This window comes from Lonchura striata, chromosome 4, assembly GCF_046129695.1.
Source record: "Lonchura striata isolate bLonStr1 chromosome 4, bLonStr1.mat, whole genome shotgun sequence".
In the NCBI taxonomy this organism is placed as follows: Eukaryota; Metazoa; Chordata; class Aves; order Passeriformes; family Estrildidae; genus Lonchura; species Lonchura striata.
The window spans coordinates 22894234-22910455 of record NC_134606.1 but is presented as its reverse complement, the minus strand read 5'-3'; the positions used below and the strand labels follow the sequence as shown (position 1 = coordinate 22910455).

General features: G+C 40.3%; 1 protein-coding gene across 1 annotated transcript; it reads left to right on the top strand.

The window, feature by feature from the left end:
* Nucleotides 1-807: 807 nt before the first annotated feature.
* UGDH (UDP-glucose 6-dehydrogenase) lies at nt 808-15514 on the top strand. Its single transcript, XM_021533187.2, has 12 exons — nt 808-1017; nt 1626-1794; nt 4087-4188; nt 5531-5731; nt 5815-6012; nt 6498-6645; nt 7909-8003; nt 9292-9422; nt 10106-10239; nt 11313-11404; nt 11490-11600; nt 14249-15514. Exons 2-12 carry the CDS (start codon nt 1633-1635, stop codon nt 14357-14359), a joined length of 1485 nt encoding a protein of 494 aa, XP_021388862.1. The 5' UTR covers nt 808-1017; nt 1626-1632; the 3' UTR covers nt 14360-15514.
* The last annotated feature ends 708 nt before the right edge of the window (nt 15515-16222 follow it).

Here is a 16222-nt window from a genome sequence, read left to right as displayed (position 1 = left end):
CAGCTATGGATGAAAATGCCATATAAGAAAAAGGCAATTTTTTGGTCACTTTGATAAGAACAGGCATGTATTATGCACCTAGACTGGCAACACTTAACATAGAAATTGTAATCTGTTTAAAGTCTAAATCACTACAATAGTACAGATGGAGAAAAATCCCATACCCAGCATCTAGGAGAGGCAGTGTAAGTGAACTTAAATGTACTGGAGAAGAAAAGACAGCCGATTTCTCACAATCTTTCTGCTCCCAAAGTCAGATGTAGTATACTAATACCATATCATGTTTATATAAAAGGCAAGAGCAGTATCCGAGAACTTTAATACTGCTAGGCAAGAGGTCTCTGGGCTGTGCCCAGGTCACAAGAGTGCAAGCTCGTTTTATTTCCTTCTTCTGGGCAATGTTCGCCACTGGACTTTAAAAGCTTAAACTTTAAGCACTGAACTTTACTGTAACCTATCCACGTTTCCCTTCACTTCTCTTTGTTGAGACCGTGCTACGGTACAGGAGAACGAGCACCGTTTTCTTTAGCTCACAGCAACCATAGCTGAAGGACAAAAAATTATTCAACCTCCACAATTAAGCTCTCTCACAAAAATCCCCTGAGACAGAAGCCAGGAGCAGTTCAGCGGCCCCGCCCGCAGCTCCCAGCCGTGCCCGGGGGCCCCGCGGCCCCTGAGCCGCCCGCTCCCGCCGGGCCGGGCCGGGCCGGGCCCGCCCGAGGCGCCCGCGGCCATTGGCGGGAGCGCCGGGCGGGCGGGCGGGGAGCGCCGGGCGGGCCGGCGCCGTTCTCCGCCCCCGGGGGAAGGAGGAGGCGGGGCGGCCCCACTCGGCGTCCTCGCCATGAAGCAGCCGCCTCGGGCCCGCCGCGGCCCCTTAAATAGCGGCCGCAGCCGCCGCCGCTCCCTTCGCAGCGGAGAGTCGCGTTGAGCTCGGCGCGCATCCCCGCCGAGCATCCCCGCCGCAGCGCTCCCGCTCGACCCGCGGCGCCGGGGCCGGACCGTGCCTGCCTGCCCGCGGTGAGTGTCCGTGCTGCGGCTGCGGTGCCGGCCGCCAGTGCCGCCGCTGCCGCCCCGGGGGCCCTTCCCGCCCCGGAGCCGGGGCCGGGGCGCGGCCGGGAGCCGCTCGCTTCCCGCCGCGCTCCGGGGGATGGAGCCCGCGGCGCCCGCCCGGCCCGGGGAGAGCGCGGCCGGCTCGGCCCGCAGCCTTGTCTCGGGAGGCGGCGGGGGCTGCGGCCTCCCTTTCCGGGCCGAGGGGCGGCGGGGGCCGCGCCGGGGCCGCGCCGGTGCCGCCGAGCGCCGTCCGCAGCGGCGGGCGCTGCCGTGGCAGCGGCAGCTCCGCGGCCCCAGGGCGTGGCGTTCGGGCTGCCGCCACTCGCAGCCGCCGCAGAAACGCTTCTTTGGTGGTCTCTGTATGCTGCCGCTCCGGAGAGGGGCCGGCTCCAAAACCTTCCCGGTTTGGAGAGAGGGGCAGCAGCTCATTTCAAGAGATCAGCCCTAAGGAAACGCCTCTGTGGGTTGCAGCATAATAAAATCTGAAATCACTGATATTCTTTGTTTGCCTTGAATTGTTGGCCGGTATTTTAATTTGTAGCTCCTGATTTTCCATTTCCCTCTCGTCTTACTAGAGCAATCATGTTTGAAATTAAGAAGATTTGCTGCATTGGTGCTGGTTATGTTGGTGGGCCAACCTGTAGCGTTATTGCGCAGATGTGCCCCAGTATCAAAGTTACTGTTGTGGATGTCAATGAGGCCAGAATTAATGCCTGGAATTCAGACACACTCCCAATCTACGAGGTAAACATCACTGTTGTCTTTTATTCCAGCCAGCATTGCTTTTGCTTGCTTCCTGCTATATGGCATTTCCCTGTAGCCCATTCCTGAAGCTTGTCGAGCTTATCATGTCATTGATGTCCTTCAAAAAGAGTATTCTGGAACACCTGCTTGTTGCTACTGTTCATTAAACCAGGTTTCTGAAATAACTTAGTTGATGCAGATGTGTATTAATGATTATATGAAGGGCCTAATAAGGAAAAAGTAATTCTGTATATAGTGAATTGTGCTAAATCATGCTGACTTTCTTTTGGGACCTGATTTGATCATAACATAGTCCTCTTGCTTAGTTAGAAATACTACCTACCTGCTGGGCTGTAGCACAGTATAAATGTGTAATACTCAGCTGTTAGCTTTACTTGCATTCTGAATAGTGCCAAAATCCAGTCTGTGCTGCCCAGCTTTAAGTATGTGGAAAGATTGGGGCAGTCATGTTTCTGATTCAGTTGTACCATGAATCTTCAATCTGGCCTAAGAAAACTGGGCCAAATAAATGTACCACACTGTCACTCCTTCATTACAGAGTTACTTTAATTTGAAAATAGGTAAAGCATTTTTCTATTTTGCTTCTCTTAGCATTTGGTTTTTTCCAGTTTTTTTCATCATAAAAGAATAGGTCTCTTTTTCTTTCCTTCTTTCTTTCAAGAAATAGAGGTTTTATAGATTTGAGTTCTTTAATAGGAGTGAAAGCTTATCTTTACTTATCTCCCAAAGACAAGGCATCTGACTGGTACTAACAGTTGCTCTTTTGCTATAAAAGGTCTTCTTCCCTCTTAAAACCAGAGCTATACTGTGACTAAGTCAAGATCAGTTGACCGTCTTTGTCCTATAAATTCAAGGGAAGCTCTGTATAATGTTCACATTAGCAGGTGAGACATGACTATAGTTTTTGAAAACAAGTAAATTGTTTTCTCTTAACACTTAGACTGAATGAGCTAAAATAGAGCTTGCCTTGGCATGTTTGTAAAAAAAAAAACAACAAACAAAAAACCCAAACTTGTAACATCTGTTTCCTGGAATGGTGTCCTTTGCTTACAAAGAATGTACAAAAACTGCCAAGAGTTAGTTCAGACAGTTGTAAAATTGAGTCACTGCACAGTGAGGTTTTTGTGGTTTTTTGGGTTGGATTGTTTCTTTTCAGTGTCAGAAATTGTCTCATGGACTGCCTTTCTATTTACATCCCATTGTAAGGACCATAGTTGGAATATTCAATGGATTGTAAGATGTTATTTTGCCTGTTCTGACCTTTGTTTATCTTCTAATTGGGTGGTATTTGATGTAAAATGAGACAGTAAAAATGTCTTGCATAAGAAGGCTTCTCCTTCCTTCCTTTCTTCTCTCCATCCAGTGAACCTTTGCCTTTCTGGCATTTACTTAAGTTTCTAATGTCATGATAGGTGTCTCAAGTTGGAGATATGATTGCCATATGACAGCGCATGGCTGACTATTCAAACAAAATATCTTGGTTAAAATTTTTTAAGACCATTCCTTAAAAATCCATGCAGAGGATTGCTCATTTATATGTGACCTCCTGCCTTTCTTGTCTGAGTGGAAGTGCTAAGAGAGGGGAAAGTGTTACAGTACTATATGTATCTCTGGAAAGAATTTAATCATATTACGGCTGTTGTGATTCTTCCACACTGTAGGAGTGGTGCCAAGATAAGTTTCATCTGGCCCAAAGATGGGTAGTTGCTGAAAGGAGTGGTCTTGATTTCCTGTGTGTCTCTGCTGACTAGCTTTCACTGGATCTGGGCTTGCTTACTTGGTAGAAGACTTTGTGGGGTGTTTTTATGTGCTGAAGTGGTTTTAGATCTGATAGCGAGGGGATCATGGACAGAGGGAAAAGGAGAATTGAGACTGCCTCTTTTGTTTGCAGTCTAGGGAATATTGAAAGACTTCTTCTTGAATCTACTTAATATCACTCTACAGGTATTTCTTAAATTCCTTCTTGTGGTAGTAGAACTGAGTACAGGAATAACTGAAAGCTAAAATTTGGCTGTGCAAATATGCAATTCAGTGTGGCTCAAGTTTTCAGGACAGTGTTGTGAGTCTTTTGAATACGATAGTTTAACTTTTTTTACTGTGCAAGTCTTCAGAAGCTTTACATCTGCCAGGCTGAAAACATGCTGCACTGATGGGGGAAAAAAAAAATCTTTCTGTATCTGAAATTATATTCTGTTTGGGCATAAAGTTTGCTGTTCTTCTAACTGCATTCATCGTAACTGGTTTTTGTTTTTTTTTCTGCTCCTTTTTCAGCCAGGGTTGCAAGAAGTAGTAGAATCCTGTCGAGGAAAAAACCTCTTCTTTTCCACCAGTATCGATGATGCCATTAGAGAAGCTGATCTTGTATTTATTTCTGTAAGTTTAGGAGAAGGTGGTTTTCTCTTTTTTTTCCTTTCTTATCAAATCATTATGTTGCTTTTCTTTTAAGAAGTTGCCTTTGTTTTGTCATGTAGATTCAGTTAGCAGTGTCATGTCGCTGTGTCACAGATTTCTCCTTGTCTTTCTGTGTACTGTGGGAAAAGTGTTCAGTAAGCTTTTTATTTGTTTTTCTTATAGCCAGTAGCACCTTTGACAAATGAACAGGTTCTAAGTCAAAATGGTAACGTTGCTGTTTAATTTGGTTAGGTGTATGGGGTCAGAGCAGAATGTAGTGCAGCTCTGTCATTGCAGTGTACTGGTGAAACCTGTGGGTCCTTGATAATAATGCTAAAATTCCTAGACAGATACGAAGAATTGTATGCTGGTTATTCAGTTACAGAGATGACCTATTTCTAGAATCTTTTCAAAATAGTGTATTAGTGGAAGCAAGGATGGCTTTAATGTTTCAAAGCTATTGACACCACTAGAAAGAAGATTTAGTCAAAGATTAACCCTTTTGTAATCTAGAGGTTGTTACTAATGCAGAATCCAAAAGAACTGATTGCTATTTGCAGGCCACAGTTATGTTTTTTGTTAAAGTTGGTTTTTTGTGAGGTCTCCTCTTTGTTAGGGCACTGTACTTTGGAGCTCCCTTTCTGACAGTATTTTCTTTCATGCATTAAGTCTCAAATGAATGCTATGTGGTTGGATGACAGCCACTAATCCAGCCCATAGATTGCCACCTGTCCTTGGTTCAAAACAAGCTGTTGTGTTTTACATGTTGTAGCCATTTCTTCTTTCCATTTGTAATGAAAAGGACCCTCTGTCTTAATCTAAACTACGTGTTTTCCCTCATGTTGCCTCTTCTGTGTACATCAGTATACTTATTTTCATCAGTCCTACGCTTGGGTTTCATTGCAAAGTGAGTTTAAGCTATAGTTGCCTCACTGGCCACAAGATTCTTGCATGAGTCTTTGCAGTCCTAGTATAGGATAGGTAACAAAAGGTATCTGGCCGTAGTCATGAAGAAATTACTGGTGTTTCCAGAATAAGGATTGTTCCATCAAAGCCTGCAGAACTGCTATGAATTGCTCTTGTTTAAATCTTATTTAAATAGAGACCAATGAGCTCTCTGTAGGAAACAAAATGTGTAATTGAGACAGCTAATACCTCTTCATGTGATGTGGCAACCAGAAGAATTCTGGGGTAGAAGCATTTTCCTTCCTCTGAGAAGGAAAATGTCCATCAATGCTAACAATTTCACAATTTCACCTTGCCTCTTTAGCACGAGAGGTACTGACCTGTAACATTTCTTCCCCTTTCATGTATTTGTAATTAGGTTAATACACCAACCAAGACCTATGGAATGGGAAAAGGCCGAGCAGCTGATCTAAAATACATTGAAGCTTGTGCTAGAAGAATTGTACAGAATTCAAATGGCTATAAAATTGTCACTGAGAAAAGCACAGTTCCAGTACGTGCTGCAGAGAGCATTCGTCGAATATTTGATGCTAATACTAAGCCTAACTTGGATTTGCAGGTAAACATAATCTTTGAGTTGTGTATTTAAAGCCTGGCTGTTTCCTTTGGCTTTTACTTGCTCTTGTTCTCCTGTGCGTGTAGGTGCTGTCTAACCCGGAGTTCCTTGCTGAAGGAACGGCCATCAAGGACCTGAAGAACCCGGACAGAGTGCTCATCGGTGGAGATGACTCTCCAGAGGGACAGAAAGCTGTCCGTGCTCTCTGTGCTGTTTATGAGCACTGGGTGCCCAAGGAAAAAATCCTCACAACCAATACCTGGTCATCAGAACTTTCTAAACTGGTTAGTGTTGCTCCCTGTTGTGGTCTGCAATGAGCAAGGGGTGTGAGACAAAGCTCAGAAACAGAATTTTGTTGGCATTGAGTGATGCAGCTAGGAAAGACAGGTTAGGTTGGGAGGACCCAATGTGGATGTCAAAGGATATTGATCTTTTCAGATCAGCTGACCTAATTAATAGATGATTCTGACTTTCTGTGAAGTCTTTGCTCACTTTTATTGCTGTTCATTATTAATAAGAGCAAGCCTCCAGTGCTGCCGAAACTGATTACTGTCATAAAATGGTTCGAACTCTGCAAGTTAAGCATTGTCTTGTTTGCTTAAAATCCCATTAACTGGCATCTGTATATTAAGCTCGTTAGGTTAACCTTTTGTATGTCAGTGGAGTTGCATAGATACTGAAGTAATCCTTTCAGTAGCAACTCCCTTTGGTCTGTGGATATCTTGGTTTCTGAAAAAATGAAGTTCTTTACTATGCTTTTTATTTGCAGGCAGCTAATGCGTTCCTTGCCCAAAGAATCAGCAGCATTAACTCAATCAGTGCTCTGTGTGAAGCTACAGGAGCAGATGTTGAAGAAGTAGCAAGAGCTATTGGAACAGACCAAAGAATTGGAAATAAATTTCTCAAAGCCAGTGTTGGTAATTGAAAAATTCTTCCTTTCTTTTTCCCCATTGGGCTTCTGTTTAATAGTGTACCAGTAGTGTTTTGAAATAAGTGATTTTAGAAAATCAAAAATTTTCTACAGCATTAGAAGTGCTTAATGTATGAAAATATTGCTGCAGAATACTAGTATAAATCAATTTTTCTCGTAAAATATGTAGAACTGATGTTGCTCCAGACCCAGCAAGCTGAAACTGCATGGTTTACCCTGCCTGTGACACTGGAAAGAAAAGCTGTGACTTAATTTTTCTGAAGCATCACTGACAACAGTGCTTGGGAAGATGTCTTCCCAATTGCAACTGCTGCAGTTTTGTTTGGGAGTTGCTGCCAGTGGCCTGAGGGAGAGAATACCTCTAGCTCAGAATGTGTGATGACAGCTTCTAATTTGGAGGATGAATTCATAGGATCATAAGGTTGGAAAAGACCTCCAAGATTGAGTCCAACCTTTGAGTAATCACCACCTTGTCAACCAAGCCATGGCACTAAATGCCATATGCAGTCATTTCTGGATTAGATTTATGAGAGAGTAAAATGTGATGAAATGGTGATTGGTGCATCAAACTTTCAAACTTCAGAACAAGACTAACGCCTCTCTGTATGGTTTCATGCTAGAAAGTGTGACTTTAAAATAACATAATTATATATAACCAATCCTAGACTCTATGCAGGAGTGAAAAATAGATAGCTAATGCATTACCAAAAATCACTACTAAGTTGTTGTAATTCCTTCTACAGTGTGTTGTCTCTGGGACTCTGCTTGCTGAGCAAAGTTCTAGGTTCAGTGATTCCTCTGTATCAGTCTCCCTTGGTCAGCTGTGGTGATCTTTCGTTCCTGGCAATGATCAGTTTGGGGGTACAAGAGGAAGGAACCTAATCCTAACACACTTGTTTTGAGAAATATTAGTCTAAATCTTGAGGCGGGGGGGAACAGGCCCATGAACTTGTGTACCTTCTTTTAATAATAGCCCTCAGTTGCTTTTTCTCATACAGGTTCAGGTTTCTATGTTAAAACTTCAATTGATTTCAGTGGAACATGAAGCATAATTAAGCCTTCTGTAGCTGACAAAGTAGGTTTAGGAATTGGATTTTAAAAGATAGAGGTTTTTCATTTGCTAGCAGTGAAATACTGGGGAAAATTACAATGCTGACTATGTCCAGTGATTGTCAGGAACTACTTGCTTGCACAGATTGGTTAGGATCAGTACCATAGTCACCTGTAAAATAACTGTTCTCTCTTTCAGGGTTTGGAGGTAGCTGTTTTCAGAAGGATGTCTTGAATTTAGTGTACCTCTGTGAGGCACTGAACTTACCTGAGGTAGCTCGCTACTGGCAACAGGTACAAGTTCTTCACCAATTTTTTCAGAGGGGCGGTGTTTCTTCAGCACTCAGCTTTCAGACATTGAGCCTTTAAGCATTGTCCACACAAACTTTGTTTCAGCTCCAAGGAGCAGATACCTTAGTGCTAATCACCTTTATATTTCATGGCCCTTGGCTTAACACTGACATTTGGTACTTGTGGGTGCTTCAGCTTTTTTGGGGTGAATTAAGTTACTTGGATCAAATGAGTTGTGAAGCTGTGTAGCAGCAGAAGATGTGCAGTACAAGCATGTGTCTCCTGTCTTTCTTTTGCCGTTGGGTATCTGTCCACTTTGAATTCAGAACTTGTGATCTTTTCCTCAGGGTCTACTTTTACAGTTCTGAAAGAACTCAGTAGATCTTGCTATTTTTAAAAATAAATATGGTTGCTGTTGTTCCCTTGTTTAAGGTTAGAAATGGTTGGGAATAAAGGGATTCTCTCAGGCCTGGCTCCAATGCAGCAATGATACTCAGTCTGTAAGCATTTCCCTATTAACCAGTGAAAGCACCTCACTTTTCTTCGTAGTCCTGACTGAGATGCTTTGAGATGTGTGGTATGGTCAAACAACCCTTTTGGTTTATTGTCCTGATTTGTCTGTGGTGGTCAATATAAGGCTGCTTGGCAGATGCCCACAGAATACCAAGTACATGATTTTCCTACCTTATTAGCTTTGGTTTTTTTGGCCTTCATTTTGGTTAGCCTGTTTTCCCTTCGCTCTTCTTCATCCCAGGAACAATTGGAACACTTGCACATAACAAACGAAAGTGAGGCATTTAAGTGTGGTTGAATTACACAGGTTTTGTGTACTGGCATCTGTTAGTGTGGATTAAAAAAGCTAAAAATATTCCCACAGTTGTTACACAAGGCATGTTAAGAAAGTGTGGGTCTGGCAATGGCACATACAGATTTTAGGGTACTAGCAAGTACCCTAACACTGAAATTTTGTTCTAGGCAGAGACATGGAAAGCAGTAAGTTTTAATATTTTGCAAAAAAGCAGTCTGGAAAAAATCATAGACTTTTAACTAGATAATGCATGTTAAGATGTATATATGTGCATCAGTATTCACTCTTTAAATAGGATTTATCTCAGAATTTAATTGATAAATTAAATTTATCTTTGGATTGCTTATGATACTGAGTAAAAATGGTTACTCTTTTAAGACTCTATTAAATTTATGCGTGGGTAGTTCAGTTTGATTGTTAATGGAATCTGTTTATAGTTTAAAATTACTCCCTTCTGTACCATCATGGCTTGTATAATTTCAGGTAATAGACATGAATGATTATCAGAGAAGAAGATTTGCTTCCCGCATTATTGACAGCTTGTTTAATACTGTCACTGACAAGAAGATTGCTATTTTAGGGTTTGCTTTCAAAAAGGATACAGGGGACACAAGGTAAGCAAGCAAGCTCAGTTCACCGCATGGATTTCTTACAGCTATCACCTGCCACCCAGCTAATGCCAACCACTGCATTGAATTGATGGCTGCATATTGGGACCTTTCTTTCTTGTGACTGCATTGGGTTGTAACGAGGATTAGTCTTTCTTAAATGGGTGAGAAGTGATTCTTGACCTCTACAGCAGACCTGAGTCATGCAGAAGTTGCAGATGATTCTAGTCCTTATTAATTTTTAGTACAAGCCAAGATAGATTTTGACAGACTCCTTCCATTTTCCAGAAAAGAATGCAAACACTTTTGCAGCTGGTTCCAAGTTGCTTTGTGAAATCAAAGTTTCCTGAAGTGGTTCATTCTGTTCTGTAAGGTCAAACTTGTTACAACTTTTCAACTGCAGTTTGTGGGGAAAGCTTATAAACTCTAGGCCTTTACAATTTTGGTCATTTAGGAGTCATCAGACTCATTATCTTTCTTGGATGATTCAGCAAAAAGTTACAGACCTTTTAATATTATCCTTCTTGGTGTCCATCAAGATTACAGGTTTCTTGCTGGCATGGTTGCCACTAAGATATTTAATGTAAAAATTATATAAAAACTCTGGCATTGCATATCATGATACATGAGAACTTTCATTACTTGGAACGAGCAACCTGATTCTTTAACTGATTGATTCCCTTCCTTAGAGAGTCATCCAGTATCTACATTAGCAAGTATTTAATGGATGAAGGAGCAAAGCTGCATATCTATGACCCTAAAGTACCTAAGGAACAAATCATCTTAGATCTCTCACATCTGGGTGTCTCAGAAGATAACCAAGGTAAGAATTCTCATATAAAGTTTATTCCCCTCTTCCCACCCTATTCTCAATATACACGGGTCTGTTTAAATATTATAAATTCATTTTCAGCATGACATCATTGTGCTGTTGGTTACACTTACTAAAAGATTGTTATAGCTCAGACGTTTACTCTCATTCTTCTTCCTTTCCCTGCAGCTTTTGTAGATAAGTGGTAATTCTCAACTACTGTATATTTTTCTTGCAGTAAACACTCATTTGAATAGATGCCTAGAATTTTATCTCTGAATAATTAAAAGGAAAAGAAGTAAGAATATCCAGGACAGACTAGTTCTGACAGTTCCTTTGTGCCCCAAGTTCTATTTTAGTTCATTCTCATATATCTAAAATAGAAATAAAGAAGTGATTCTGGAATGTACTATTGAGCATTCTCCCTTCCCTCATAACACTTCCAAATTACTTTGTTCTATTACATTCAAGAAACCTTTAAAATGATCACCTATGATTGCCGAGGTAAGGGGTATTTGGGACTTCTGTTTTCTTACTGGGGAGAGGGGGAATGGAGTTAATGGATGGGGCAAAGAGGTGAAGAGAATGGAGTGAATTGAGCTGTGATGAAGAATGAAGGGTGTACATTATTAGACATGCCCTTGAATTAGAAGGGAAAGGGGAGGCTTTCCTCTAGGCAGCTGCTCAGGCAGCCCCTGGGGAGCCACGTGTGTCTCTTCTCTAGTGTGAACTGAGTGTAAAACAGAAACTGTGATGTGCTGCTGTTATACAGACAATGACCTTTGTGAGAGATGGCATTTGAGCACTCCATAGTTACTTCAAACTCTAGAGATTTGCTTGACTGTTTACATCAAATTTGAATGCTTGACTTCAAACATTTAAGAGCTCTAACTGCTCAGTTGCCATGTACGACCTGCTTTCATTTAAATAAGTAAAATCAAAATATTAAGTATCTTGGTAGAAAATATCTCTAGGTGAGTGACTTGAGACCACTTGTGTAGGGCAAGGAAGGAGACTAATTTGGCAGAGCCATGCCAGGCTGATGATAAAGACATGCAGAAAAAAGCTATTTTCCTTCTGTACAGTGTCTCGCTTGGTCACTATCAGTGAAGATCCCTATGAAGCCTGTGATGGAGCTCATGCCCTTGTAATTTGCACTGAATGGGACATGTTTAAGGTAAATGCTATCGTTAATTTTTACTAAAGAAAAAAAGAGAGATTGCTATGCTACTTATTTATTCTGTTTTAATTACTCTTTACAGGAGTTGGATTATGAGCGTATTCATAAGAAAATGCTTAAGCCTGCATTTATTTTTGATGGTAGGAGAGTTCTAGATGATCTTCACAATGAGTTACAAGTCATTGGCTTCCAGGTAATCATCTGGGTTATATTTCTTATATTTCTTTCCTTCTGCTCTCTTCCCTATTGCTCTCCTCCTTCAGTCACTGAGTAGCAAGTGGGGAAAAAAGACCTCTAGAGGTGAGAATTTACATGTAAACATGTCTGTTCTTAAGTGTTCATTAGTACTGTCTTCCTCCACTATGTTACTGTTTTCACAGACTGATGTGCTTTTAAATTTGAGGCCATGCTATTAACATTCCACAGTAAAAGCCTGCCTTAGAATCATTTAGGTTGGAAAAAACATCTGAGGTCATGGAGTGCAACTATAAATCTAACATCTGAATGCTGCTCTGCCCTTCTTGCAGTAGGGAAATAATGGAGTTAGGAGGTAAATCTGAAAAACTGCTAAATCTCATGCCTAAATTTATTCTAGGCATGATATTTGACTCCAAAACCAGCCCCTGCACTGTTTGTATGTTACAACCTATGCCATAGCCTCTACTTGGAATCTTATTTTAATATTAAAAAAAAAAAATCTTTTGAAATTGACAGTAACAGGATAGCAAAACACACTTCCTGCAGAAGTAAATGTAAGCTGTTAGTACCATTTTTGCTCCTCACAGAAAACATAAGCAGGTTTACTAAAGATATGAGACTTAAACACTGAACAAGATGTAATGCAGGTAATAAATGTTTATCAGCCAATGAGATCTTCACTTGGACAAACTATTAAGGGAAGTTTTAGATTCTGCTCCCAGAGGGCTGTGAAACAAAGCTGGCTGATACTGGAGGCGAAAGCAGTGAATGCAAAGATATATCTGAAGATAGTCAGTGAAAGGCTCAAGAATTACTTGAGAGGTTGGAGGAGATGACTGATTAGTCCTTTGTGTTTGATTAAGATCAGCCAGAAGATCCAAACAATGGTGTTTGTTTATACCAGAGAGAGAAACCTTAACTTTTTAGCTAAGTGTTTTGCTAAGCTAGTAGCAAATTCTAGATCAAATTCTAATGTGTGATATTTCTCCTATGAATTTATCTTCTGAAGTCTTCTGTGGCTTAAAGACTTTATAGATCAGAGACTGTACTTTCGTGTTTCTTCTATGAAATTCTAGTTGAATTTTTAACTAATTTGTGTGCTTGCCATCCAGAATGCAATTAGTCACCCAGGTTTATTAACCAGATTTTTCATCCAGAATATCATTGCAAAGACATTTAAATAATGACCTATATTTTCTGCATAAAATAATCAAAAGGTTTTTGTCTTAAACAGACAATCCCAAATAAATTTTTAGAGCCCTCATCTTTTAACTTCCCTTGTTAAAAGCTATTGCATTAGACAGCCTGATGCTAGTAGCAATTCCATTGTATACAATCCAAACCTATGAATTTGAGTAATTTTAAATTTTTTTCTCAGTAAATTTTTTTTCTCAAACTAGCATTTAAATAACTTTAAACACACCTACCATTTCAATTATAACCTGTTTCCACAGGTAAAGCTTAATTCAGGAAATATGAATGGGAAATATGAATGATTCTAGGCAGAGTAATTTTTGACTTGAGAAAAGAGCCTGCTTAGGTCTCAAGCAGGGAAAGCAGAGTAAGCCTTGGTTGAAGAGCTTGAAGCACTTTCAGCATAGATGTAATTTGACTAATACTGGAATCACCAAATCCTAGAATAGTCTGATGGAAGTGTCTCAGCCAGACACTGTAAGAGCAAAGTCTGCAGGCCAGATCAGATGCATATTTCAGTCACTTTTCATTCCCTGTACCCCTGAGTACTGTGCTTACTCTTAGAATGGCTATAGGATTTCTCTCTGGATATTTTTTCTTTGTTTAAGCTACAAGTATGTGCACTGTTTGTGAACCAGCTTGTATAAATCCATTTAACCAGGCAGTTGAAGCTGTTAAAGGCAAATATGGCACATATAGCTCTCTTGAATGTTTAAACAATGCTCTTCAGCATTAACTCAGATGCCTGCCTAGAATATGTTAATCAAAATTTTGTTAAAATAGAATAGTTGAAGTAATTTGTCTTTTGGAGCTTTGTATTTGACCTGCATTACTTAAGAGGAAAGCTACAGTTCTGCTTATTTACTGAGTGTCAGAGCTGTCTTACCTAGTTGGTGTTTTCTCTTCTACAAGCTCTGTCCTTAGTCTGACCTAGAAATTAGAGGCATTTGCCTTACCCTTTGAATTTTGCCATACCTGCCTTGAGTGTGTTGGCTATGCAACAGGCTTTCACTTGTTGTGTTGGCTGCCTTTAGCCTTTCAGAGTTGTGTTGCTTCAAAAACAGTCTACTGCATTATGGAGGCAAAAAGTTTTTCTGTGCTAAGTTAGTATAAATTTTTAGGAAAGGGAGTCTGAAGCCCTGTTTTATGAATACCCAGAAACACTTTATGGCATTTGTAGTCCTGTGGAAGATGAGGCAGATGAATGTTCAAATTGTCAATATACAGCTTTAAGTAGGCAAAGCAGGCACCTGTAAAAGGTTGGTTGGTTGTTTTGGTTTTTTAACAAACCCTTTGCAACTCCAGTAACAGAAGCTGTCCTTGGGCACACTATGCTTTGTGGCTTGTTTTATTCTAATGTTCATAAAATATGTTCTTTGCAGATTCATCATAGGTTGACATGATTGTTAGCTTGCCACATTGACTTGTGAAATGTGTTTTCTTTTTCAGATTGAAACAATTGGGAAGAAGGTGTCAGCCAAAAGAATTCCTTTTGCTTCTTCATGTGAAATTCCTAAATTCAGCCTGCAGGATCCACCTGTCAAAAAGCCTAGAGTATAATGTGTAATAGATACTGAAGGAATTTTATTGATCTTCCTAGTGATAATACTGTAAGCCTATGCTTTTGTTAAGGAAATATATTTTTCATAAACTAAAACAGTTTTACACTAAAAATGGTACCTGGTACATGTGAATTCAGTCTATTTTCAAATCTCTATTTTTATAGCAATTTTTTTTCATTACTGAAGATGGTACAAACCTGTTTCTAATAATGAATCATCTTCTAAGTGAAAATTTACCTTCAAACTGCAGATTTCTACTTCCAGAAATGTTCCTAAACAGCACTTTAAATATTTCAAATTATATTAAAACAAAAGAAATAGAATGTCTTTTTACCTTAGTCCAGTTATAGACTGTAATCAGTCTATATAAACTGTGATCTATGGACTGGAGCTCTGGTCTCACCAATTTTTTTTTTTTTTTTGGGTGATTCTTTGCCTTGTTAAATGTGTGCTCTAACTGGCATTGAAGTCAGAAGATCATTTCTAAGTAAATTGTTAGGGTTTAGGTCCAGCCCTAAGGTAGAACTGACTTCAGAAATAATGTCCCAGTCCTGGTTGGGCTCCATTGACACTGGTGCAGTCTAAAGTGCATCTTTTGGGAGACCACATAGTTCTGCAGGCATCAGTCATGTAATTAGTGCCGGTGGACAGCAGTTACAAACTGATCCACCGGAAGATCTTCAGTTTTCATTCTTTGGTTGTCTTGCCTACATTCCATGTGCAGCCACACTTTTTTTTTTTTAATCAGATTCCTGGGGCAAGTATTCCCAAAGTTACAGCGACACAACTTGTCTTCAGCAGAGGAGCATTCTGCTTGTTTGAACATTGAATTTAAGGAAAATGTCCTTAATTTGGTATCAGCCCAAGTAAAAAACAAATATTTGCTTTAATGGTACCTGATAGTTATCTTCTTTCTTCATGGCATATTCCATCTGAAAGCAGTCTTTTTAATGAATCTGCAAAAAATTAATCTCCACTGTGAAGAAATCGATAAAAATAAATTCAGCCCCATAAATCAGCTTCCTACCTCATTTTACTAACAGGAATTAATACTTCCAATGTTCTCTTGATATTTTGCCTTTACTGTTACTTTGTTTCTACTTGTTTTTATTATTCTCAATTGGCCAGTGCTATTAAAATCCTTGAGATGACAGTGTTTGTCAGTGTTTGGCTTGTTGCGTGGGGTTCTGAAATGGAGGGGAAGATAGAGAAGGATGACCATGAACAGGTTTCAGACTAGAAGGTAGAGACATCTTAGTTGAATAATAGAGTGTTGGGATGGTAGGGAATTATCCTGCAACTGGTCAAATTTCTGAATTATTTGACTGGTGTGCCTTCAGGCATGGTGTACCAATAGTTAAACAGGAGGTAAGATCAGAGTCTTGGTAATGACTGCTATTACTGTAACTGCTTACCCACAGAAATGTAGATATAGTTTAAGCTTTAGGACAGTTACTTGAAGATTTAGGGAACTGGTATAACAATTTGGATAGACAATACAAGACACTGTTACCTGACTGAAATAGTTGTGTCCTTGAAGCAGATACTTCCAGGTTCTGCATGTTTATGGCTTTCACATAGGGACTTACTCTGCAGCAGTCATCCAGCACTTTGGGCAAATATGCCTGAGGCCTTTTGTCCTGTAAGCTTTTTCACATGTCAAAAGCCATTCAAAGTGAGTGGGAATTATGGGGGCTTAAAATCAAATTGTCATCTTTCATCCTGCCATTTCCTCCTCCCTATTGACTAGTGCTGCTTTCATGTAACAAGCCTGTGATGCAGCGAGGGTTGCAGTGTGGCCCCTGTAAGCATTGTGATCCAAAAGACAGACCACCAGACCACCCTGGTGTTCAGGTGAGTG

Bases quoted from the DNA above. Each gene is read 5' to 3' on its own strand.
- UGDH (XM_021533187.2), top strand. From the start codon at position 1,633: ATGTTTGAAATTAAGAAGATTTGCTGCATTGGTGCTGGTTATGTTGGT. The intron at 1,795-4,086 runs GTAAACATCACT...CTCCTTTTTCAG, and splicing joins ACACACTCCCAATCTACGAG to CCAGGGTTGCAAGAAGTAGT. The intron at 11,405-11,489 runs GTAAATGCTATC...TACTCTTTACAG, and splicing joins CTGAATGGGACATGTTTAAG to GAGTTGGATTATGAGCGTAT.